Source organism: Peromyscus californicus, unplaced genomic scaffold (assembly GCF_007827085.1).
Source record: "Peromyscus californicus insignis strain IS unplaced genomic scaffold, ASM782708v3 Scaffold_3__1_contigs__length_106647218, whole genome shotgun sequence".
NCBI classification, from domain to species: Eukaryota; Metazoa; Chordata; class Mammalia; order Rodentia; family Cricetidae; genus Peromyscus; species Peromyscus californicus.
The window spans coordinates 14,109,849-14,136,604 of NW_026294551.1; the positions used below are offsets into that span (position 1 = coordinate 14,109,849).

At 37.6% G+C, this 26,756-nt stretch overlaps 1 protein-coding gene across 8 annotated transcripts in view; it reads right to left on the reverse strand.

The window, feature by feature from the left end:
* Cep112 (centrosomal protein 112) overlaps positions 1-26,756 on the reverse strand; it is a 494,900-nt gene that overhangs the window by 400,968 nt on the left and 67,176 nt on the right. For 6 of the 8 annotated variants that reach the window (XR_008222117.1, XM_052755648.1, XM_052755650.1 and 3 more), the window contains exons 9-12: positions 11,370-11,456; positions 6,226-6,325; positions 4,171-4,289; positions 2,506-2,649 (exon numbers count right to left, since the gene is read on the reverse strand). Coding sequence is in view for 7 of the 8 variants with exons in the window: in XM_052755648.1 (XP_052611608.1) it covers positions 2,506-2,649; positions 4,171-4,289; positions 6,226-6,325; positions 11,370-11,456 (450 nt within the window). In the remaining variant the exon portion in view is untranslated. Of the gene's footprint in view, positions 1-2,505; positions 2,650-4,170; positions 4,290-6,225; positions 6,326-11,369; positions 11,457-26,756 lie in introns of those variants that run through there. The other 2 variants (XM_052755649.1, XM_052755652.1) reach the window with 2 other exon arrangements.

The following is a 26,756-nucleotide window of genomic DNA, read 5'->3' on the forward strand; positions in this document are numbered from 1 at the left end:
ACCTATGGAAGCTATGTTGAAAGAATGTCAACAAGTTTATTTTTAAACAAACAATGCAATTGTCCAAGATTGCTTTCTGTTACTGTGATAAATACCATGGCCAAAAAAAAAAAAAAAAAAAAAAAAGGAGGTTATTTACTTACACTTCCAGGTCACAGTCCATCACTAAGGGAAGTCAAGGCAGGAGCACAAACAGGAAGTAAAGCAGAAACTGAGGAATGCTAGTTACTGGCTCATTCACTAGATCATGCTTAACCATTTTTACATATATCAAACCTATCTACCTAGGGTCAGTGCCACTCATAATGGACTGGGCCCTCCCACATCAATCATCAATCAAAACAATGTCTCACAGACATGGTCACAGGACAATCTGATCTAAACAATTCTTCAATTGAGGTTTCTTCTCCCCAGGTGACTCTAGGTTGTGTCAAGTTGACAGTAAAAACTTACCAGGACAGCAATATGCATCATTATCATTCATAATATATTATAGTATATTATAATAGTCTAATTAGACCAGATAGATCTAACCTAATAAATATACTCTAGATGATACTAACAAATGACACAAGAAAAAATTGGCTAGGAAGGCTTTTTTAGAGTCAAATGAAGATACTGGGCATGAAAAAATAGTTGAAATAAAAAGCGTGACAGATGAAATAAGCAGAAGCAAACCTATTAAAGAATGAATTGATGAGGGTAGACCCAAAGAAGCTTTCACAGATAAAAATAAAGAACAGTGATAAACTTCAAGGGGAGAAAACACAAAATAAAACCTAAGAGACAGAATAAATAGCTCTTTTTAAAAATTGATTTCTATGAATACATTTCTCATAAACAAAGAATGAAAAAATATTTAAGAGCTCAAAATAATGACAAATACCATTTCTAAAAGCACTATAGTGACATTCAGCATGTGTAAACCCAAGGGATCTGCTAGTGTATAAAACTATTTATTCATTTGGAAAGTACTAGGGGCCACATTTTGTTTCTAACATGTACCTTATAGGCATGGCCTCACTGTTTCCTGGCATTGAACACTGAGTTTTTAAAGAGTCTAAAGGCATCTTGATACTCTTTTCCTTATAAGCAACTTGGTTTTTCACTGTTTTCTTTGGAGGGTGGGGCAGTGGTGCTTTACAGCCTGCTACCCCAAGAATTCAAAGGGTTCGGAGGGCTCTTAGCAAACTGCAGCAGATTCTGAGACTGCTTCTTCTCTCCAGATAATCATCCAGTGTTCCCTGAGGAGTTACAAGTCAAATGAACCTGTGCTCCGTAAGCTTAGTCTCTCACTTTAGAAAGTTGCATCAGGGACATTTCAACCACATGCAAATGCAGAAGCATTATGATCAACATCCTTATGCCTTCACTCTTGCCTCTTCTTACCGACCTCACAACTCCATATTGCAGACCTGCGGAGCTGCCTGATGCCTCCACAGATTGTGTGCAACAACTCAGCCATGCTTCCCAGAGCCCTGTGCTTTCCTGAACCTGTCAGATCATCGCCTTTCCAATGCTGTTATGATTTCAATCTGAACTGTTTCCCACAGGTTCATTCATGTTTTGAAAGCATGGTCTCCAGGTAGCTGTGCTGCTTCAGAAGCCTGTGAAGCCTTTAGGAGGTGGGACACTCTCCAGGTAGGGGAGAGCCTTTGAAGGTTAGGTTCTGTAGACTGGGTTTGTCAGTAATTTCTTTCTGCGTACAGTTTCTGTAAGGTATTTTGTCACAATGGCATAAATGTAACTAATACAAACTCAGAAAGTTCTATTAACCTCCTGTGGTTTTTGTTCATCTTCATTTCTGACTTTTTCATCTCTGTTTTGTCACTTTTACAAGGAATGGAGGCCAAAATCCCATCCTCAAGCAAGTATTAATTAGTGTCTTACTGAGTCTTTCTCACTTATATAACTTTATAATTCTTATATGTTACATTTTCAAAGAATCTAAATATTGAAAGCTTATTATGTAACTTCATTTACATATTAATTTATTATTGCCAATACTATTATTTTCATATCACAGAAATGAGAAAACTTAACATTTAAAGAGTTAAGAAGACACTCAGACTGTTAGGGATTTGCGATTTCTCCAAGTGACATGTGGATATACGTGCCTCAGTCATGACGCTCGACTAAGATAATATACCAGAGCAGTAACACTTCTAATTTCCTTTACACCAACTTTAAATATCATCAAAAAACACTCGTGTCTTCAGTTTAAAAAGAAATTTTAAAAAGAAAAAAATAATTCTCTCTGAACTAAAAGTTAATGATAAAAAAAAAATCTGCAACCACTCCTAAGAGATTAAGACATTGAGCAATCCAGAGTCTGATCTCTTAGTGAACTTCTGGTGCTGTCCACTGTCACTATAGCAAGTAAGAAAGTAATGCTTTTTCTTTAAATTTAGTAACTATTTCTATAAAATGCTTATCAGTGAAAAATGAGGACATGGAACATAAAATAGATGTGAATAGTGAAACAGAGAAAAGAAAAATACTTACTGTGGACTGTGTCTGTACCATGTATTCACCCTCCATTTTATTCAGACGCACATTTGTATCCTCCAGCAATTCCTGAATAGTCTCAGTATGTCGCTTTTGAAGCTCAAATTTTTCCTTTTCCATTTCTGCTACAGCATTGTGGAGCTGCACAATGAAGTCAAGAGTCTCTCACGACCATGGAATATGTTATTTTGAAATTCAAAAAATATTTTCCAATACTCCTATTTATATGCACAAAGTGATCTGAACAAGAATCTAAAACCACAAGTAACAACATCATACAAAGAGCATACAATGTTTTCCTCTGCTTTCTCTAACAGAAAATTTCAATAGCTGGGTAAATACTAAAGGAATTTTCTGTCTTGGGTAGAAGGTAAGTAAATCTGATCGATAGTATATTTCTCAATTAAACAACATTATTAGTAGTCTGCAAAATATACAAACAGAAATATTAATAATCTCATTGTTGTTCATTGTGAATAGCAACTCAAGGTCTGTATCATTTATTTCATTTGTACAATACAAATGTGAAGATGCTTCCTCACCTATGCAAATCCCAATAAGATACTCATTTGGGATTCCATAATCAATACAAACAATAAACACAAAGATCGTGTTTATGAGTAGAATATACAGCAAGGCTGGTAACTAAGAATTTACATCACAAGCGTCATATACAAAGGTCTTAATTAATTGATATTCTTATGTTATGTTGATTAAATGGATGGAGCTTTAACAAAATCTCTGTGAACTAAGGTAAAGGAAGCAGAGCCAGAAGTGGGAGCCCAGACAAGGATTCAGTAGCAAGCATTAGGGCAGAGGTTGAAAGGTGCTCTTAGCCTATGGCCATTCCTCCTTTGATCTTACTGGGAATCAAGCGTATATTCCCTGGACCCAGAGCCACTGTGAGATGGGGAAGCAGGAGTTCAGAAGAGTCTAACAGATGCTTTTGACTCAGCATCCATGAACAGAGAGAAAGGCTAGAGACTAACAAAGGCAGCGCGAATTCCCACCTGACAAGAAGATACTGAAAACAGAAGCTGAAAGCAGGCGGGAAGCACAGGACCAGGCTAGCAAGAGTCCCAAGAATCTCATTCCAGTTTCCCGAGCTCAAGAAGAGTAAAGACCCTTGGACTTCGCAAATTTAATATAGGCAGTTTGACTACTGTAAGCACGTCTTCCAATCTGACTGTGAAATCTGTAATTTGGATGAAGTCTGTGTGCTACATCTAGTACTTAAAAGTGACCCAAGATGATCACTAAGCCCCAGTACCAACACCTCAGAGCTTCACCAGTGCACGCAAGCAGGAACTATCCACTAAGGATTTCACTTACCGAAACAAGCCTGCACTGTAAACGTCAGTCTGGGTTATCTAATGGTGCCTGGCATTTTAAGAGAGAAATGACCCAAATCCCAAATTGAAACCATTATTTCCATAATCATTTTGCTTAACACCTACTGGCTATGACAAAAAAAATGCAAAATATTAATTCAATAAAAATAAGTAAGAAATATGGCTTTAAAACAAAAACTATTTATAGACCACAGACTTTGAGAAGAAAATATACCTTATCTTGAATTTTTAATCACTTTCCCTGCTTTGCTGAGGATGTTCCGCTCAGACCCACCTTCCACAGCTCACGTGGCTGGCTTCAGGAGCTTACCTTTTTTTCCCAATCATTATTCAGAGATTCTGTGCTTTGCTCACACATCTTCTTCAGTTCCGTTATCTGGTTTTCTTTAGTTTCTCTGATAACTTGACAGTCACGTATAAGGATCTGAACTGTCAGAAAGGATGAAAATATAGTTAAACCAGTTCTAGGTTTGACTGCCCAATGTCATCAGCTGTCTTTATATACTCATGGAATGTGAGCACAGGCGATCATCTTTTTAAAACACTCACCAAATAGATCCCTCCCCTTGCAATGAGAGAAATAAATCCCTCTAATTTATACAAAATCAGGTCTCTTTCTCCAATGAATCACTTAGGACATCATATCTATTTCCTTGCAAATTTCCTCTTTTAAAAGACTATTTTCATTGAAGAGAAAGATATGTCAACTTCTTTTTTTTTATTCAAAGGCATAACAGTTCCATATAGACAAGTTCACAGAAGTTGTGGGCTGACTGAATATAGGATACATTACTCTAGCAATATATTGTTGTTCCTAAGCAGTTTAAAATCATTTTCAAATTTTATGCTATTAAAATAGAGACTTTTAAAAGCTATTGCCCTCTTTCCTCTAGTTAAAATGCCATAGTTTAAGTGAAATTTTCTTTAATATATTTGAATCGACTAAATTATGAAATATATTAAGCCATAATTTTACTTCAATGTAACATCTTATCTATGTTTTTATTTACTTTAAAATGGAATTTTCAGAACTATTGTCCCAAAAGTTTCTTAAATTCTTATACCTCAGCTATGCAATAATAAGAGAAGGACCCAGGAGGACCTGACACTGGTCTTTAGCACACACAACGTATTTTACTTCACATCTCCAACATTAAACTAAGACTTGAGTGCATTTTAAAAGCCTTAAAATATATGTGGCGTTGTGGTTTTGTTGTTCGTGTTGCTGCTGTTGATTCTTGTCATAGGTTACCACTATGTGGCTAAGTTACTTGAAAGTTGAAATCCCCCTGCCTCAGGTTCCAATGTGAATGCTGGGATTACAGACATGCATCACTAGGCCTGGTAAGAAAACAGCATTTATTAAAGCCTAAATGTTTTTCAAGCTTAAGGGTATTTGAAGTGCCTAATATAAAACAGAATAAGAATGAAAATCTATAAATAAATATAGAGTACTTTAGCTATCACTGATAACAATTAGAGAAAAAAATGAAGAACTACCTAATTACTTTCGTCAATGCTTAAAGCAGGAAATTAGTCTAAAAATGCCTGATTCACTGGTTAATTCTCACATGTAACTGCTCTGCTAAACTGTCAGAAATATTACTCTCCACTCTACCGCATTCAGGTTTGGGGGGAAATCCAACAACCTTGGCACCATCCTAGATCAAATTCTCCCTTAGTCCTCCGTTGTTACCCACTGTCTATATCTCTTCCTTTACCAAATCTTCATTTTTCAGTTCCATTCTCACTAATCCCAAGGCTGTAATACAAATATTCTGAACCTGTATCAAAGCATATGCTAAGATCCACAAGTGGACACAGACACATGGAGGCACAAGTCTGTGGGCTAGAGATGTATGCAGTGGTCAAACATTTGCCCAGTGTGTACACACACACAAGTCACCAACTTTAGTTCCCACCCCAGTAGGAAGAACTCCTCTCTTGAATGAACTAAATCACATCCAACTTTACAAAATTAAACAAAAGTCATTTTCTCCAAAACATGTCCAACTTTACAAAATCAAACAAAAGTTATTTTCTCCAAAACACAACATTTCTCTTGTGAATACCTGAGAATTTTGATGTTTTGGTTCATAATGTAGCCAATTTAATACTTAATTACACGTCTTCTTTATTCTTCTCAATGAATGTGTAAATGGGAAATACATTTTACAAGTTTTCTGTTAATCCCAGTTGCCACTGCACTCTCTCTCTCTCTCTCTCTCTCTCTCTCTCAAACACACACATATTTTACCTAGTCACATGAAAGTTCATATCTCAAAAATTAAATTTTATTTTTAAATTTTAAATCATTAAAATAAATTCAAAACGTCATTAGAAGATTCACATCATACACCATCACCTTTCTTTTCAAGTTTTCTTATAGTCTCCTCAGTTTCAGTTTGTTTCTTTTTGTATAAGATTTTCAAATCTTCAATTTCATTATTCTTTCTTTCTAAAATCTGCAAAACAAAGTACAGTACTTTAGTTTATAAAATTAAGTACAGGATAAGTAATTACAAGTGAGCCAAGTATTTTGCAAGTCTATCAATCTCATAAATGATTCCACCTAAATACAAAATTACTTTATATACACAAATGAGTTTATAAACACTGATAAAAATATTAACACACTAGAATAACTCACTTCACAATGTTTTATTTAGAATTTTCACTTATAATTTTAAGAAGGCTATGAATATGAATTACATGAATCTCTAAAACAGAATTTGGAAATTAAGTTGTCATAAGGTGGCAGAAAGAAGTCACTGGAAACTTGGGCGGTACACTCCACTCCACTGCACTGGAGTGCAACATCTTCCAGCGAATAGAGCCTGGGGTCCTACCAACCAGTGTCCTTCTGCTCTTTCACTGTTAAAGCCAAGGCCTCCTAGACATATGGACAGTGATATAGGAAAGGCTCCATTTATATCTAGCTCTGCTTTATGAATCAGAAAAAAAATGAACTCAAAATCTCAAAAACTTAATAACTTTTACAGCAATTATACTTACCATTTTTTTCACATTTAACCACTTAATAAATGTAACCATGATTTTATACTTCACAATAATAAAAAACCCAGAAATAATCAAAGGAAGAGAGTTAATAAACAGTAGAAAATATTACCCAGGAGCTCAAAAGAAAACCAGAGAGAGGTGGGAATGGGTCTGGCTGCTGCTCTTAAGAGTACATACAGCTCTAGTCCCACATACCCTCAACCAAGTGCAAGAAAAGTTGTTCCACAATGCCAAAGGATTTTTCTTGGTGTTTTTATTAGCAGTATTTTACTTTATCTTTCTCACTTCAGTCTCAACCCTATGGGTGCTGGACCATATCCCCACAAACCATGAGTCAAAATAATTTTTCCCTTCTTAAGCTGCTTTTCCTCAGGTATTTGGTATTAGTGGTATGAAATTAATTAATATAATAAATTGGCACCAAAAAGTGAGGTCACTGTTGTGATAAGCCTGACCATGTGGTTCTTAGGCCTTTGAAACTGGTTTGCAGGAGGAAAGAAGAACACCTGAGAGCTGCAGGCTAAAGAAGCCCTAAAATTCCAAAAGCAGAGTTTAATAAGCTATTCTGGCTCAAGTTTAGGAAACTAGAATGCCAATAAAAATGGAGACAGTAAAGGACAGTCTGAGGTTGTATCAGGAATTATGACTCTCAGAAACTGGGCTAGATGACATTCATGTTTTATTCTGGCAAAGAATTTGGCTGCATTCTGCTCATATCCTGAAAATACATGAAGTTTAACTAAAAAGTCATAGACAAAGAAAATTATGAGACAACAAAACTATCTCACTAATTCAGGATGTGGCATAGTTACTATTTACTGTCTTAGTCAGGTTTATAGAGAATGAGAACAGAAAGAAATATATAGTCTGGCAAAAAAAAATTGAATCCAGCTAAAGTTGAGGACAGGCCAGATGGGGATACAACATGTGTGTTTGTTAAAGAGAATAGTGCCTTTACAGAGAAACCACAGATTTAGTCCTGGGACAACAGGAAAGGAGCCATGAAGCTTAAGACTTCACACATCCAGCAGGGTTATAGAGCAATGCAAAATTACCTAACATTTTTCATTTGAAAAGAGAGTGACTAAACAAAGAGAGCCAGCAGGGAATCCCACTCAAGCAGGGTTACCTAGCAAAGTGTTTTACCAGGTTCAACCTCAAAGACACAGGAGGCGGTTCAGCTATGGCTCAAGTTAGCATGAAGACATGTTGTCCATATGGTGCTGGTTTTGTAACTATGAAGAATGAGGAACTAACAGTGCTAGGTTCTAGAAAGTCACTGAGACCAGGCAATGGCCCAAGAAAGACCACCTGTGTCATAGGCAGCTGAGCTGGAGAAGCAAAGCTACCCAAGCCTAACGGAGCCCAGATGACACTGCCATAAGCCCCACATGCCTGACATGGAGCTGGAAGGTTTGGTAGTTTCCATGAGTTTCCTTGTTACTTTGGTCTGGTCTTTCCTTTCTATTCTCCCTTCCTCCTCTTTGGAATGTAAATGGTTTACCCTGTGCCATGACATGCTAGGAACATAACTTTTTAATTTAAAAACAGTCACATTTAAAGGACTGCCTTGAGTCTCAGACATAGCCTTTGCACTTTTGAACAGCACTGGAACTGGAAGACTATGATCTTTTGAAGCTTAACTGAATGCATTTTAAATCTTGAGAGGGCCATGAACCTACAGGGCCCAGGGTGGAATGTTTGGTTTGGATATAAAATATCCTCCACAGGTGCAGGTATTTGAACATTTCGTTCCCAGCTGGTCGGACTATTCTGAGAGATTGTGGAACATTTGGGAGCTGGGGCCTCACTGGAGGAAATGGGGCTTTGGGTATCAGGCATGGAGGTTTATAACCCAGTCTCACTTCTTGTCCTGTCTACTTCCCATTCCACAAATATGAAGCAATCAGCTGCTACAACATCCCACTGCCACAGAGATGCATTTCCCCTAACTTTCTCCATCACAGTAGACTGTATCCTCTAAAACTATAAGCCAAAAGAAAGCCTTCCTCTCACATGTTTCTTGTCAAGCATTGGTCATGATGATGAGAAAGGTAACTGAGACATACATATACCAAAAAGCTTATTTCAAACTCTATCACCATGATTCTTCCAAACATCTTTCAAACTCATTTATCCTGTACATTAATGCATTATTTCTCAAATGATTCTACTTCATTTTGATATTTTATAATAAAATTTCATTACATAAATTTATGATAAAATATCATTACATAAATTTTACAAAGGTAACTTTTTCATTACAGCAAGAATATTTATTGTTTTTATCATTTGAATGGGAAGAGGAAAGGAAAATAAACACATTTTTTCAAATACATAAGGAGTTGCTTCCTTCTTGTTGCTTAGAAAAAAGATGAAGGACGAAAAGATGGATCAGTGGGTAAAGTGCTTGTTACACAAGCATGCAGAGCTGGGTTCAGATCCCAGTACACACATGAAAGCCAGACATGGTGGCATGCACTAAAACTCTAGTGGTAGGGAAGCAGAGAAGGGCGGATCCCAGGGAAGGGGGCCATTTACTGGTGAGCTAGTCTAGCCAAAATGGTAAGCTCCAGGTTCAGTGAAAGCCCCTGCCTCAGAAAATGAGTTGGAAAACATGCAAAGTAGGCCTCTAATCTCCACAGGCACATGCAATGCAATCACACCCTTATACATGCTTCACTTACACACACACACACACACACACACACACACACACACACACACAAAAATGAATCAAGAATACACTTGACTAAAATCTCTTACATTTTCTCTTTCAGAGATGCTTGGATGCATGACACTGTAGCCTCACTTTTCTGATTCTGCCCCTACTTTGTTTTCCTTTGTCTAATTTTTGAGACAGGATCCCTCTCCCCGGAGCCATCAAGACTGGCAGTGTACACTACTCTGGTGGTGCACAGCAGCTACTCTGCAGACCAAGGCAAGAGGATGATGATGCCATGGGCTGCCTGGACTACAGATGTGCTGAAGGCCAGCCTGGAACCCCAGTGCTGGAATTCTTATGCCCAGCTAATTGTCTTTGTTATTCAGTTTGGAGAAGCAGAAACAGGGTTGGTGTTAAAAGAACACATGCAAACTTTCTATTGTACAAACCTTATGCATTAAAAACCCACATCATTAACACTAAAATTTTTAATAATTACAAAAATATAGCATGAACTATAATTCTATATAGCAAACTACAGCAGATGTTTTCTGAGACACTGGGGAAGATAATAATCTAATTCAAAATATTGAAAACTTGGAGCCAAGTGTGGTAATGCTGAGCTATAACCCAACTCTTCGGGATGATCAGAGTAAGCTTAAGGCAAGGCGGATACTTGGTGACATACTGTCTCAAAATAAAACTTTTTTTAAATGGGTGGGAAGGTAGCCAAGTAGTGGTGTAGTACTTCCCTAGCATTTAAAGATCCTTGGCTCAATAACCAGTAACACACATAAGTGACTACATAAATAAATAGATATAGATATAGATAGATAGATAGATAGATAGATAGATAGATAGATAGATAGATAGATAGATAGACAGACAGATAGATAGACAGACAAATTGAAAAACTGGAAAGCACAAATCTGATTTGTACTCAAAAAGGAAGCTAGCTAGCATTTACACTAACTACATGCAGTCAATACCAACAGAACTAAGTTCAAAAGTTGTTGGTTTGGTCTTTTGTTTGTTTCTTTGTTTGTTTTGGCAGTTATTGGCCCTCAGGAAAATGAACTTTATTTGAAATAAAAGATCTATTGTATAGACCTCTGGGTCTTTGCTCTGAAGGGACCGAGAGTTCTTTTTGAACCTAAAAAAGTAAGGTGGAGTGGCACTCAAGAGGCCTAGGTGGGAGAATCCCAAGTTGAGCCCTAATGGGGAAACAATATGATCTCAAATCTAATTAATTAATTAAAAAAGGAAACTGAATCAGAATACAACAATTAGAATATAACAAACAGTAGCATTTACAATTGCTATTTTACTTGCAAATTCATGAAAGGTGCAAAACCTGATGGGTGGAGCCTGTCATCCCGCTGCTCTAGAAGCCAAGGTGAGAAGATGATGAGGAAAGGGCAGTGGAGGAATTCAGTGAGTCCTGTCTTAAAATAGCTTACTGGTAGAGCATTTTCTAGTCCTAGATTCTTCAGCTACACAGACACACACACACACACACACACACACACACACACACACACACAGAGTTGCAAAAAATCATATATGGTAAAAACTATATGAAATTCAGCCTTAAGACAAGAGTTGAAAAAGTAATAGGTAATGTAAAAATAGGATAGAAATAGATACATTTTACAAATAAAGTTTACAAATGACTTTTGATGGGATTTTACTTCAACAAATTCCATTTATAAGATACACTATTATCAAACAACCAATATGTTGCTAGATGGACGGATGCGTGTCCCATCCCAAGACCCAGAGCACAGCAAATACTGCATACAACATAAGTGTATATACCCTACCTTCTGCACATCAGCATCATGTTTCTGTTGCAGCTTAAGTTTTTCTTCATAAAACTTTGCTTCCATCATTTTTGTTTTCATGTCCAACTTCAAGGGAAATATTTTAAAGATTACCAGAAAGTCACTTTATAGTGGTATCCTGCTCTTACATTCAAACCCACACAGTATTTCAGTCTCTAGTATTTTCATTTCAGTAAGTCTCTTTCAACTTTTCTTCTTTGCTCACATCTGCTTGCTCATTTCAAAATACTCCTATTAGCCTAGCTGTTTAAATATAGCATTTTAAGAAAGAATATTCATATAAATGACTATAAACTACTATGTCTAGACAGCTCAGTTAGTCAAGTGCTTACTTTGCAAGCATGACCTTGATCCTGAGCCCATGTTAGAAATAACACCAACAAAAACCAAACCAGGCATGGTGGTGCACACTTATCATCCCAGCTCTGGGAAAGCAAAGACAGGGGGTCCCTAAAGCTTGCTAGCCAGCAGCCTAGCCTACAAGGTAGGTTATAGGTCAATAAAGCTGCTTGCTCATTTCAAACAGGAATGAAAACAAAGCAAACAAGTAACACTGGAAATTAAATTAAATTTTCAGGAAGTCAAATAAAAACCTCAGTGAAAACCCTGACCAATAGAATGGCTCACATAGAAAACAGAGTCAGACGTAATGAGAAGTCAAAGAATATGGATCATTTGTTAAGGCCAACAATAAATTTAAATATATATGAGAGAATAAAATATAGGGGCTCTTTGAGACAGTGTGAAAAGACCAGATTCATGAATTATGGGCACAGAAGAGGAAAAATCCCATGTCAAAGTCACAGAAAATTATTTTCAATAAGATAATGGAAGAAAATTGCCCAATCTTAGGGAAATAGATGCCCATCCAGATAAAAGAGGCACACAGAACATAGAACACAAAATAGGTAGAACCAGATAAAGAAATTCTTCACATTACACTACAGTAAAAAACTAAAAGTTCAGGAAAAAAAAGTGGATTGAAAGAGGCAAGAGAGAAGGACCAAGTCACACATAAAGGCAGGCCTACGGAGCAAGAGCTGATGTTCAATGCAAATTCTAAATATTAAAAGGGCATGAAAGCATGTTTCAAGTTCTGGAAAGAGAGCTCAACTGCCCACCCAGGTACTATAGCCAACAGAACTGTCACAATGTTAGGAAAAAGGAAAACTTTCCATGACTAAAGTAACCTAAAGCAGTCTATGACCACTAGGCCAACACTACAGTGGATACTGGAAGAATACTTTGAATGGAAGAGAATGATAAACAAGAAGCCATATGAAAAAAAAAAGACTCCAAGACATTTGTCATCCAAATGAGGGCTTAAAAACCATGAAACACTATAAAAATCAACAAAATGACAGGAATTGAATTAATACACCCCTTTCAATAACAATTCTGAATAGCAATGGATTAGACTCTCCAATCAATAGGCACAGAAGAGCTAATTGTATTAGAAATCACAATTCCTCTTTTTGCTGTATCCAAGAGACATAGCTCACAAACAAAAGATAGACACTTGAGGGTAAAAGAATGGGCAAAGGTATTTTAAGCCAATGGTACCAGGAAACAAGTGGATGTGGGTATTCTGATATCTGACAAAACAGATGTCAGACCAACACTACTCAAAAGAGATAATGGTCACTTCATACTGATTAAGGAAACAATCCATCAAGAGAACATTACAGGTCTAAGAATATTACACTGAACACAGGTGACACAATTCCATAAAGCAAATATATGATTTAAAGTCACAAATTAACACCAACAAAAAAATAATAAGTGACTTTAATGCCCTATTCTCACTAACAGATAAGTTTAAAAAAAAACATCATTTTTGTTTGCAAAAAATAAACATCAGAGATAAATGACACCATAGATAAAATGAACTAACAGGCTACAGAGCATTTCACCCAAACACTACAGAATACACATTCTTTCAGCAGTCCATGTGACTCATTCTAAAACAAAAGATCATGAGCTGAGACACAAGCTAGTCTCAACAAACAGGAAAACTGAAATACCTTTCTGTATTCTATCAAAACTAGAAATCAACAGCAAGAGAAATTACAGAAAATACACAAACTCAAGGAGACTAAATACCACATCACTGAATAATGACTGAGTCTGAAGAAATCAAAAGTATTTACACATTTGTAGAACTGAATGAAAATTTACACAACATCCTAAAACCTGTAAAATACAATAAAGGCAGTCCTTATAGCTCTAAGTGCTCATGTGACAAAATCAGTGGGCATCTCAAATCAACAACTATGAAGCATCTCAAGGCATGGGAAAAAAACAAGAGCAAACCAAATCCAAACCCAGTAAATAGAAATAATTAAGATCAGGGCATAAATCAATGAAATAGAAACAAACAAAGATAACTAAAAAATGAATGATGAGTTGGTGCTTTGAAAAAATAAACAAGATTGACAAACCTTTCACCAAATCAATAATAAGCAAGAGAGAAAAGACTACAACCTGTAAGACTAGAGAAAAAAGGCAGATTATAACAGATAGTGGTGAAATACAGAAAATCCTAAGAACATATCCAATAAACCTATTCTACCAAATTAGAAATATAAAAGGATGAAATTCTAAATAGATAGGACCCACCAAAGTTAAACAAACAAACAAAAAAGATAAAAATATAACCACATCCATAGCAAGCAACATGGTTAAAGTAGAAATAAAAAGCCTGCAAACTAAAGTAATAATAATAATATAAATGCAGTGTTGGCACCAAAATAGACATATAGATTAATGGAATAGACCAGGAACGTGATATAACCACAGTCATCTGATTCTCTAAGGAGAGGTCAACACTGCATCCTGGAGGTTTGTGAGCTACCATTCCTAAGTAAGTTGCTTCTTCCCTTTGCCGTCCCCTCCCCCTACCTGCTCAGTTCTAGACTGCAGCCCAGGAAGGCTCTCTGTTCCTGAAACACCTGTGCTGGGTAAGTCACTTCATCTCTTTCCATGGCCCCCGCCCCTGCACATTACCTCCCCCAGCCTATGGCATTCTCTACACCCACAGACCTAGCTCCAGATCAGTGGCCCTCAAACCTGCTGACCCTCCTTTCTTCTATCACTCTTCCCCCGCCCACTGCCATCTTGGCACCCGCAGGTCTCACTCCAGACCCATGTTTGAGAGCCATCTTTCCCTGGTCCAATTAAACAGCTCATCCACCAGCTTTACCTGGCCTAACTCACGTTATGCATCTCCTCCACTGGCCCAATCTAAGAAAAGTCAGATTACCACATCAGACACACAACTAAAGAAAGAAGTCCACACGCCTTCAAATCACACACACACACACACACACACACACACACACACACACACACACAAAAAAAAAAAAAAAAAACCCACCTGAGTAGCCAAGATAGTATGTCTCCCATCCAACCCACTAATCCTATAGAAATGTTCTATAATGAGAACTACCTAGATGAACTCCAAGACACAGAATTTAAAAGAACAGTCATAAACTTTATCAAGGAATTTAAAGAAGACACAAGAAACACTTCACTAAACTCCAAGAGCATAACAATAAACACTTCACTGATATCCAAGATTATACAGAAGCACGGCTGAGTGAAATGACCAAGGTAATTCAAGATTTGAAAATTAAAATAGAGATAAAAACACTGACAATTAAATAGGGAACAATAACTAGGTAAGGTTAACAGACTTTGAGAAAGGAGCAAAGCATTCTGCAAATTTTCATGACAGACTAAGAGAAAGACTCTAAACACCCGAGAAATGGAAAAACGGATTAAAATAATTTTAAAAAAAAACCTTTGAAGGTTAGCTAGGACTTCAGGAGGTGAATAAACACATAACTGGAGGATCTATACAAGAGAATGGGAGTTGGGGAGGAGATGAAAGGAATAAGAGCACAAATGTTCCATCTGATCTTTTCAAAGAGCTGACTCAACTTAGCATGGAGGCTCATGCCTGTAACTCCAGCACTTAGGAGACTGAGGCAGGAGAGTAACCAGTTCAAGGCCAGTCTATGCAACACAGTGAGTGCGAAGGTATTCTGGACTACATGATGAGACACAAACTCAGAAGAAGAAAAGGCCTAACTCAAGCAAACCTCAGATTGTAAGAAAAAGCAAACAGCCAGGCAAGTCACAGATAAACTGGAAATCTTACCAGACAATGGGAGAGGAGTACTGTATACATGGGACTAAGAAGAGTGACAGCTCATTTCAATGGAGACAAACAGATGCCAGTCAAATAAGTAACATCTCAGTACTCAAAGGATAAGAGAAGAGTCATGTGGCAAATCACCAGGAGCTCTCTAAATGATGCTCTTGACAATGAAAGAAAACGAGGCCAGAGCAACCTTAGGTCTGAAGGAAAGAAGCCTGCAGATAAAGTAAGTAACTGGAGAACTAAAGAAGCTTTTCTCTTCTAATAACTTCCGGAAAAGAAAACTACACAATTAAAGATAAATAAGCACAGTGAGAAGTGGGTTTGGATCTGGAAAGAACATAGCGAGAACACATGAAGATGGTGACTGGTTCATTCTCTCTCCCTGTCTTCATCCTGCTGCCTCATTCCTCAGCTTACCTAATTTTGTCAATTACCTCTGAGTAACTACCAATACAGACCACAAAACAACATATGTACCCCAAATACAGAAGACATAGCTCAAGAGAAAAAATGAATTAACTACAAAGTATGCTTAATTTGTGGGTAAAATAATATATTTAATACAGACAGTTACATGAAATAGCTAAAATATGATGGGTAAAAACATCACCTCTTTGTGCTATTAAATTGAACTTTTAAAATAAAATTGAACCAGACATGGTGGTGTAAACCTGCAATCCCAGCACCAAGAGGAAGACTCCAGCAAGCGCAAGGCCAACATGCTCTACACAGTGAGTTCCAGACCAGTCAGGGCTACACAGCAAGACCTTTTTCAATCAATTAGTTTCATAAGATCAGTATAGAAATAGAGAGGAAGGTGAATGTATTTAGCTATTACGAGCCATTAATCCCAAGATTTAAGTTACTTATAGAATCAGCAGAAACTTTGTTACAACAGAAGATAAATAAATGATGAAAAGACAAGGTGGAATTAGGAGAAGCCTACAGAAACTGAAACAACACAGACTGAGATGGAGCTACAGATGGGAAGATGAAATATGGCACTATTTGCCATTTAAAGGCAAAATTCTGAGTTAAATAAGACATGCTTTTACATCAAGAATGAACCATCATGTAGAGCAGCTTCTCTAAACAGATCTAGAAAGTAGTGACAGTCGCAGCAACAGAACAGCAACAGCAAGACTTGTTTTTGCAACATTAGCAACAGCAGCAGCAGCAGCAGCAAGGAATACAGAAAATTTGCAGAAGAAAACAACTGTTTTACTACAAACTGTGAGCAAAGTACAGTCCTAGAGATCTTCATGAATTGTTTCCTGTAATCCCAACAACAACTATCCAAAGTGGGTGCTTTTATTATCTTTCCATTGGAGAACACAAAGCTACATCACAGAGAAGCACCTGTTTAGGAACCTGTTCAGGGCTTCACAACAGGAAGGTGGACCTCCTAGCTTCACTCCCCTCAGGAGTCTGTGTCCAGCTAATAAGGTTGCCTAGCACTGAGTGTGTTTTAGATGATGGCCCATCTATTCTAAACAGCTCAACACATGAATAGAACTCAAACCAGGAAAAGAAGATACATCCTTTAAATAAATAACCTCGTGGTCAAAGCTTCCCTGGGAGGAAAACCTGGCCCAACTGGAAAGAGAAAGGGATGGGCACACTGATGCACACCCTCTGCACATTGTGGTTTTCCTTCTGTCATTAACACAGTGTGTCCACCCCTGCCAAGCCTGTTGTCTGAAAACACCTTTTACTTCACTGACACTTATTTAATTGACCGTGGAGAATCTCAACGAAGGTTTCATAACAGCATTTGCTGTTTAAATGTTTGAGCTTTCACAACGTTTCTTATTTTTAACTAATAAAATGTTCTGTGGGTATTCTGTATTTTTTGCTTAATTTTTTTACTCCTTTCACAATTTATTTTTCACTCTTTATTAAAATGGCACCCCCAAGATCACAATGACATCATTTTTGTTTTTCATACAAAGAGCCTTTGACCATCAAATCTCAAAGCAGCTACATCTTCACTGTTGAGCAACACACAGAGGGACGTGCTATGATCGCCTCTCTTCTACTGGCTCGCTTTGGCTTCTGTGATAGCTGCTATTCCAGCAGATCTCCTGGGCCTTGGGAAATGTTTCTCTATGATTTCTGCATTTATCCCATTCTTCTACTATTTAAAGGTAGCCATTCTCCCTGAATAAGTCCCACACTCATCTTTACTATCTATAAACGTGAGCCTTTGATGGCCTTAACTGTGTTTAACTGTAGCTTCCCCATGTAGAGAAATCACAATTCTGTCTTCAGGCCTTAGCTCTTCCGTGTCAATTGTCAATTCAACACCTCCAGGCATACGTGCCTATAGTGTATCAAATTCAACAATCAGCAAGATCAGCGCTAACTATGTTCTGTATCTTAGACTCCTCTTTTCCCCTCCTTCTCAACGTCTAAGTGACTCACCAAGTTCAATCCTAGTAGGCTTCGTTGGCAACCCTACTGTTACTAATCTGACAGTTCTTCATCAACCCTCACATTAACTGTTACAACCTCTTCACTCTTTTCCCATCTTTCACCATACTGATCCGGCTGAGAAACCACTGCCAATTTAACTGCCTCAAGTAGTTGTGAAAATGTCATTCTCTAGTCAAACCTCCAGAGATTCCCTGTCTTGTTGACAGCAACATGTATTTCCGACCAACACTCTCTTCTTTCACATGACATAACAGCCAAGTAGTTATAAGCACTAGCTAAACACAGCCTTGCTTCATCCTTCCTGTCTTCAGCTGCCTATTAAAATATCACACGATTCAACTCCTGGCTCAAACTTCACTTCCTCCATAAACTCCACCACAAACTCTGCTCACAGAAGCAAAGGTCTCCTCCATTCTGTCACTGTTTCCTATTCTACACTACCTTGCAGATGCTCTGCACATCTTTCTTTCCTAGAATAAAATACAAGGTTTGAGGACCTTCTCGTGCTTATTGAAAAAATTATTTTGAAGTCATATTTTAATAACAATCATATATTTTGAGAATTTTATTGTAGTCATATACTTCCTTTATGTTGTATATATATATATATATATATATATATATATATGTGTGTGTGTGTGCATGCATAAATGTATATAAAGTTTCACATTTTATAAAAATAAACAAGTGAGCCAAATTTTAAGAAATTTTAAGTGAGCCAGTAGGGAATATGAGCAGAGAAGCCCTTCTTAAACTAGTGCATTGAAAAAGCTATCGTTTTCCATTACGAAAAGCTAACTGTGTCTGGCTCATTCTCATCTCCCAATGTTCTCCTTTAAAGCGGTTTACTTCAGACTGAAGTATCCACCTAGCCACTTGTCCCCATCAAAAATTTTACAGTGCAAGAAAGTTGAAATAAATGGGAAATGCCCTTCCTTGTCTGACTAAACTCTAGTATATGCCTAGAAGATCTCCTTAGACAATTTCCTTGACTAACCCAGCTAAGCAACCCACATTTAGAAGAAGTAAAGAGAAAGCCAAAATCAGAACTAACTTCAAAGTACTAAGAGAGTAGGCCAGCCCAGGCTGGGGAAATCACAGTTGGGACAAAGACACAGAAGCTGGATGACTCCATGGCTTAGAGAGCCTTCCCACAAGCTTTTTAAAAAAGAAGTCCTGAAATTTCTACTTCAAATTAGGCCCCATTTGCTCTCAAGTGTTTACTTCTAACAACAGCTCCAAGGCTGTGCATTCCCATAAAATTAATAAAGCTCATGAATATGTTGCTTCATTTAACATAACAGTCTCCTTGAGTGTAAAGATAGCTACTTAAAGTATGATTAATTAAATTTAAAAGTAACTGCCAGTGTCATTTGTTCATCTTATTCAACTTCATGCTTACAAACTTTGAGCTAAGCATTTTCCCATTAAAAAACAATTTTCAAATGTCTGTTTAATCAGCTATTCACATTACTCATGCAACGGAGCAGTATGCTTATAAAAATGCTACTTTTTATTATTACCTGTTTGAAATAAGCAAAAATTAATATTTGATACTGAAACTGACCAAATACCAAAATAAAATTTAAAAAATCATTTTTTAAATAATCATTAATGACTTAACAGAAAAAGAAGTTACAGTTATTTAGACAAACATCTTCCACACATTTTTAAATGAACAAGGTCAGGGCAGAGGTGCAGGTCAACAAGCTCTGAAGAGGCCAAGGCAAGAGTGCTGCTTGAGCTCAGGAGCTTGGAGCCCACATGGGTAACATAGTGAGATATTGCCAGACAAATACAAAAGAGGAATAATGTATGTATAAAATAAAATACCAAGAAATGCTCCTGCATATTGACCAACTGGTTCAAGCATATCAAAAGAAAACAAATATAATAAAATCAAACAAAAATTGTTTTAACATGTAGAATAACTACAAACTACAAGTTTTCCATGAAAGCTTAGTAACACAATTGAAATGTAAATTTCACATCATTAAAAAAAAAACCACGTCGGGCGGTGGTGACACACGCCTTTAATCCCAGCACTCGGGAGGCAGAGCCAGGCGGATCTCTGTGAGTTCGAGGCCAGTCTGGGCTACCAAGTGAGTTCCAGGAGAGGCGCAAAGCTACACAGAGAAACCCTGTCTCGAAAAAACCAAAAAAAAAAAAAAAAAAAAAAAAAACTAAAGTAAGGTACTATCGGTCCTCCCTACAAACCAGCAATTTTCAAAACACTATGAGCAAAAACAGAATGATAGACTTGTTTGGTCAAATTTTCTTTCTAAATCCCAAGGATCATCACTAATCAATTAAGAAAACTGATTCATAAAGCAATCATCATTCTGTGTAGGTATCAACCTGTGACCATCCTCCTTCGAGAGCATTTTACTAGCTAATGACCAGATGAGTCACCATGCTGGGAGCTAAGATTCTTTATCACTAATATATCTAGTGCAGCCTACTCTCAGGATACAACTTTGAAATTTTCATTAGGCAAGTTGTTATCTACTATACCAATTTATAACAAAGAGTAAGTCATTTGCATGTCATTCCCCAGATTAGAGATGCATGAAATTCTCCCAAACATTAATGATAATTATTTCAGGATTTATCACATTAAAAGAAATGATAGATATTATGCATACAATATATGCTAATAGTTATTCTAATTTTTAAAATTTGCTTATACAGAAGCCAAATTTATACAAAAGAATAGAAACTACTGTTTTATTTTGTTTAGTTCTCTATGTGCCTTGGTGTTTATTTCTGCAAGTGACTTCCTATCTCTTCCTCATTTCTTCCTGCATCAATACCTGTTGTTGGTGTTCTGTCTGAACAACTCAGCAGAGGGCAGAATCTATTCAGATCCATCCACCAAATTACTCATCGGCACCTAGGACACTGGCATTGTGTCAATACTGACAATGTGAACAACTCTTGCCTAAGGAGCATTTCTTTATACAATTACTTAATAAGTTTTGTGTTGCTATATTTTATAATAAATCATTCATGCCGGGCGGTGGTGGCGCACGCCTTTAATCCCAGCACTCGGGAGGCAGAGCCAGGCGGATCTCTGTGAGTTCGAGGCCAGCCTGGTCTCCAAAGCGAGTTCCAGGAAAGGCGCAAAGCTACACAGAGAAACCCTGTCTCGAAAAACCAAAAAAAAAAAAATAAATAAAAATAAAAAAAAAAAAATAAATCATTCAAGTACCAGTTCTTTCATTTATTATGTATGTTGCTTTATTTGGCTCTAGTTAAACAGTACATTTAACTTGTAAACTCATGGGGAAAGACCTACTAAGCATTCTGTGTAAGAAAGAAGCGGCACCTCTTTCTGAGAAATGGGTGAAGGTGGAATTCTATTAAAACGGCAATATCAGGGTTGGAGATAAGGTCAGCAGCTAACAACAATGGCTGTTCTTCCAGAGGTCCTAGGTTTGATTCCCAGCATCCCATGACAGCTCACAACCACTTCTAACTCCAGATCAGGAGATCCAGTGCCCTTTTCTGACACCTTCAGGCACCAAGCACACACATGGTGCACAGACATACATGAAGGAAAAACACCCATAGACATAAATAAGTAAAATAAATTTGTTCTGTTTTATTTTGTTTTTTAATAAAGCAGTCTACCATATGTTCTCTGAGAATTGATGGCTGATCTTTTGTGTGTGTGTGTGTGTGTGTGTGTGTGTGTGTGTGTGTGTGTGTGTGTGTTATGTTCCCCAAAATATTGTGTACCTTAATAAACTTATCTGGGGTCAGAGAACAGAAAAGCCACAAGATACTTAGGCTAGAAAATGTTAGCACACGCCTTTAATCCTAGCATTCCAGAGACAGAAATCCCTCTGGATCTCTGTGAGTTCAAGGCTGCATTGGAAACAACCAGGCATGGTGACGCACGCCTTTTTTTTTTTTTTTTTTTTTTTTTTTTTTTGGTTTTTCGAGACAGGGTTTCTCTGTGTAGCTTTGTGCCTTTTCCTGGAACTCACTTGGTAGCCCAGGCTGGCCTCGAACTCACAGAGATCCGCCTGGCTCTGCCTCCCAAGTGCTGGGATTAAAGGCGTGCGCCACCACCGCCCGGCTGACTCACGCCTTTAATCCCAGAAAGCATCCTTTAATCCCAGGGAGTGGTGGTAGAAAGCAGAAAGGTTTATAAGGTGTGAGGACCAGAAACTAGAAGCATTTGGCTGGTTAAGCATTCAGGCTTTCGAGCAGCAGTTCAGCTGAGAGCCATTGGGATGAGGACACAGAGGCTTCCAGTCTGAGGAAACAGGACCAGCTGAGGAACTGGCCAGGTGAGATAGCTGTGGCTTGTTCTGTCTCTCTGATCTACCAGCATTGACCCCAATAACTGGCCTCGGGTTTGATTTTATTAATAAGAACTTTTTTTTTTTTTTTCAAGACAGGGTTTCTCTGTGTAGCTTTGCGCCTTTCCTGGAACTCACTTGGTAGACCAGGCTGGCCTCGAACTCACAGAGATCCACCTGCCTCTGCCTCCCGAGTGCTGGGATTAAAGGCGTGCGCCACCACCGCCCGGCCGTTAATAAGCACTTTTAAGATTCATGCTACATCTGGCGCCCAACGTTAGTGGTACGAATTCTTGAAAAGACCCAAGCTACACTCGGTTCCGGGACTCTGGACAGTGGAGGTGGGCCAAGTAGAGCTCCAGAGAACACCGCTGGACTGCGATACACCTTCCCCAGACCCTGCGACCTACCTATCCCTTAATTTGTAAGTTACGTCATTAAATAAATCTCCTTTTAACTACGTGGAGTGGCCTTAATAATTTCACCAACACTTATTTTTAGTGACAACAGGTTTCCAAATGTCTTGGTCCATGTCAGAAACTTTTTCTTAGATTACAAGAAAGAATCAACAACATAAATCTGCTGAATGATACTCCCTGTAACACTGTTCTGTAATGTGGCTAGTAGAAGAAGTGTGTTAAAAGCTACAAAAGCTTCGAATTCTAAAAACAGACTAGACTGGTGGCCATAAGATCCTGGGATGACTAATCAAAAGACACAAAGGCTCTATTAGATAGCATTGGTCTTGATGTTTACATGGATTTACAGAATGGCAATAGAGCTAATAAGTGAATGCCATATATCTCAATATCAAATACTCTTATCACAAAGATTATATTATACCATATATCAGCTACAGTGATCAGTTTTGTAGATGGATATAACTTGTAATGTTATAAGAATAATAAGCAGATTCCCACTTTACCAGAGACCATGACATACTAGGAACCTCAGGTAAGACATCACCCATCACCTGCTAAAACCCCTTAAGCCCTGCCCAGCAGTCCCCAACAGCACCTCCTCACCTGGGCTCCATATCCCAGCCCACAACTCAGGCAGAAGACACCCAGTCTACTGGAGACCACACTGGTATTAAATACCCCAGGTACCTGGAACTCAGAGACCACACCAGTATCTAGAACCCCAGAGGCCACACTAGTTAAAAGAAATTCAGAAGCAAAGTGACTACCCAAAACCCCAGAAGCCAAGCAGGCCACCAAAACGTCAGCAGAGACACACTACTAGACCTGAAGATTCGTTGGTCACCAGAACCACAGGTCACTCAGGCCAGAAGACCAGAGAGGAAACAGAAAGCAAGAGGTGAAAACATCTAAAAAGCATCCATCCCACAAAGACAGACTCAGAAATCAGCACTTAAACTGATAATAACCCCAAACCCAGATGACTAGAGGCCAGTGTAAGAACACAATCAACAACACCCAGGGCATTATGCCACCACCAGAGCCCAGCTATCATCCTATCAGAAGCCTTGGATATTTCAGCACATCAGAAGCACAAGGAAATGACCTTAAGTCCAATCTTGTGAAGATGACAGGGGCACTTGAGGAAATGAACAAAGCCCTTAAAGAATCCAGGAAAACACACACAGACAAAGGAAATGAATAAAACTATTCAAGAACTGAAAATGGAACTAGAAGCAACAAAGAAAACACAAACTGAGGGAATCCTGGAGATGAAAAATATGGGCAAGCAAACAGGAACTACAAATACAAGTATCACCAACAGACTGCAAGAGATGGAAAAGAGAATCTCGGGAGTAGAATATAAGGATAGAAGAAATTGATAACAGTGGTCAAAGAAAATGTTAAATCTAAAAAGTGCCTGACACAAAACATCCAGGAAATCAGGGACACTAGGAAAAGACCAAACAAACCTAAGAAAAATAAGAATAGAAGGAGAAGATTCCCAGCTCAAAGGCCCAGAAAATACCTTCAACAAAATCACAGGAAAAAAAGAAAAACTTTCCTATCCTAAAGAAGGAGATGCCTAAAAAGGTACAAGAAGCTTACAGAACACCAAATAGATTGGACCAGAAAATGAAGTCCCTGTGCCACATAATAATAAAACCACTAAATGTACAAAACAAAGAAAGAATATTAAAAGCTGCAAAAGAAAAAAGGCCAAGTAACATAAAAGCAGATCTATTAGAATTATAACTAATTTCTTCTCAACGGAGACATTAAAAGCCAGAAGGACCTAGACAGATGTCTTGCAGACTCTAAGAAACCACAGATGCCAGCCCAGACTACTATACCCAGCAAAACTTTCAATCACAATAGATGGAGAAAACAAGATATTCCACAACAAAGTCAAATTTAAACAGTATCTATCTGCAAATCCATCACTACAGAAGATGCTAGAAGGAAAACTACAACCTAAGGAGGTTAACTTCACCAATGAAATCACAGGAAGTAATCTCACACCAGCAAAATCAAAAGAAGGAAATCTCTCTCTCTCTCTCTCTCTCTCTCTCTCTCTCTCTCTCTCTCTCACACACACACACACACACACACACACACACACACACACACACTACCACCACCACCACCACCAAAATAACAGAAATTAACAATCATTGGTTATTAACATCCCTCAATATCAATTCCCCAGTAAAAAGATACAGGCTAACAGAATGGATGCAAAAACAGGATCCATTCTTCTGGAGCATACAAGAAACACACCTAAACATCAAAGACAGACATTACCTAAGAGTAAAGGGTTGGAAAAAGATTTTCCAAGCAAATGGATGCAAGAAGCAAGCTGGTGCAGTGATTCTAATATCTAACAAATTACACTTCCAACCAAAATTAATCAAAAGTGATGGGGGAAGGACACTTCACACTCACCAAGGGAAAAATCCATAAAGACGACATTTCAATTCTGAACATCTATGCCCAGATGCAAGGACACTCACATTTGTAAAACAAACGTTACTAAAGCTTAAATCACACATGAAATCGCACATATTAATAGTGAGAAACTTCAACAACCCACTCTCACCAGTGGACAGATCACCGAGACAGAAACTAAACAGAGAAATACTGGAACTAACAGATATTATGACTCAAATGGACCTAACATATCTACAGAACATTTTACCCAAACACAAAAGAATATACCTTCTTCTCAGCACCTCACAGAACCTTCTCCAAAATTGACCACATACTCAGTCACAAAGCAAGTCTTAAGAAACATAAAAAAAATTGAAATAACTCCCTGTATCTTATCAGACCACCAGAATTAAAGCTGGATTTCAACAACAATAGAAACAACAAAAAAGCCTACAAAGTCATGGAAACTGAACAACTCTCTACTGAATGATCACTGGGTCAAGGAAGAAATAAAGAAAGAAATTAAAGGCTTCCTAGAATTTAATGAAAATGAATGCACAACATACCAAAATTTATGGAACATAATGAAAGTGGTGCTAAGAAGAAAGTTCATAGCACTAAGCGCCTTCATAAAGAAATTAGACAGATCTTATGCTAACAGCATTACTCATAACTAACAGGCATTCAGTAACTCAATACTCATAACTCAACACTAACAGATCTCATAACTTAACAGTACACATGGAAGCTCTAGAACAAACAGAGGCAGACAGCAGGAAATAATCACACTCAGGACTAAAATCAATAAAATAGAAACAAAGAAAACAATACAAAAAATCAATGAAATAAAGAGTTGATCCTTTGAGAAAATCAACAAAATAGACAAACCTTTATCCAAACTAAGTAAAAAGCAGAGAGAGAACATCCAAACCAACAAAATCAGAAACAAAGGGGGACATGACAATAGGCACTAAGGAAATTCAAAAATCATTAGTTCATACTTCAAAATTGGAAAATCCAAAAGAAATGGACACATTTCTTGATACATTCCACTTACCAAAGTTAAATCAAGATTAGATAAATAATTTAAATGCACCTATAACCTCTAAGGAAATAGAAGCAGTCATTAAAAGTCTTCAAACCAAAAAAAGGCCAGGGCCAGACAGTTTTAGCACAGAATTCTACTAGACTTTCAAAGAAGAGCTAATACTAAGACTCCTCAAATTATTCCACAAAGTAGAAACAGAAGGAACATTGCCAAATTCATTTTATGAGGCCACAGTCACCCCAATACCAAACCACACAAAGACTCAACAAAGAAAATTACAGACCAATATCCCTCATAAATATTGGTGAAAAACACTTAAATACTTGCAAACCAAATCCAAAAAGATATTAAAAAAGATCATCCACCATGATCAAGTAGGCTTCATCCCAGACATGCAGAGATGGTTCAACATACAAAAAATGGTCAAGTTAATCCACCATATAAACAAGCTGAAAAACAAAAAACACATGATCATTTCATTTGATGCTAAAAAAAACCTTTAACAAAATCCAACACCCCTTCATGATAAAAGTCTTAGAGAGATCAGAGATACAA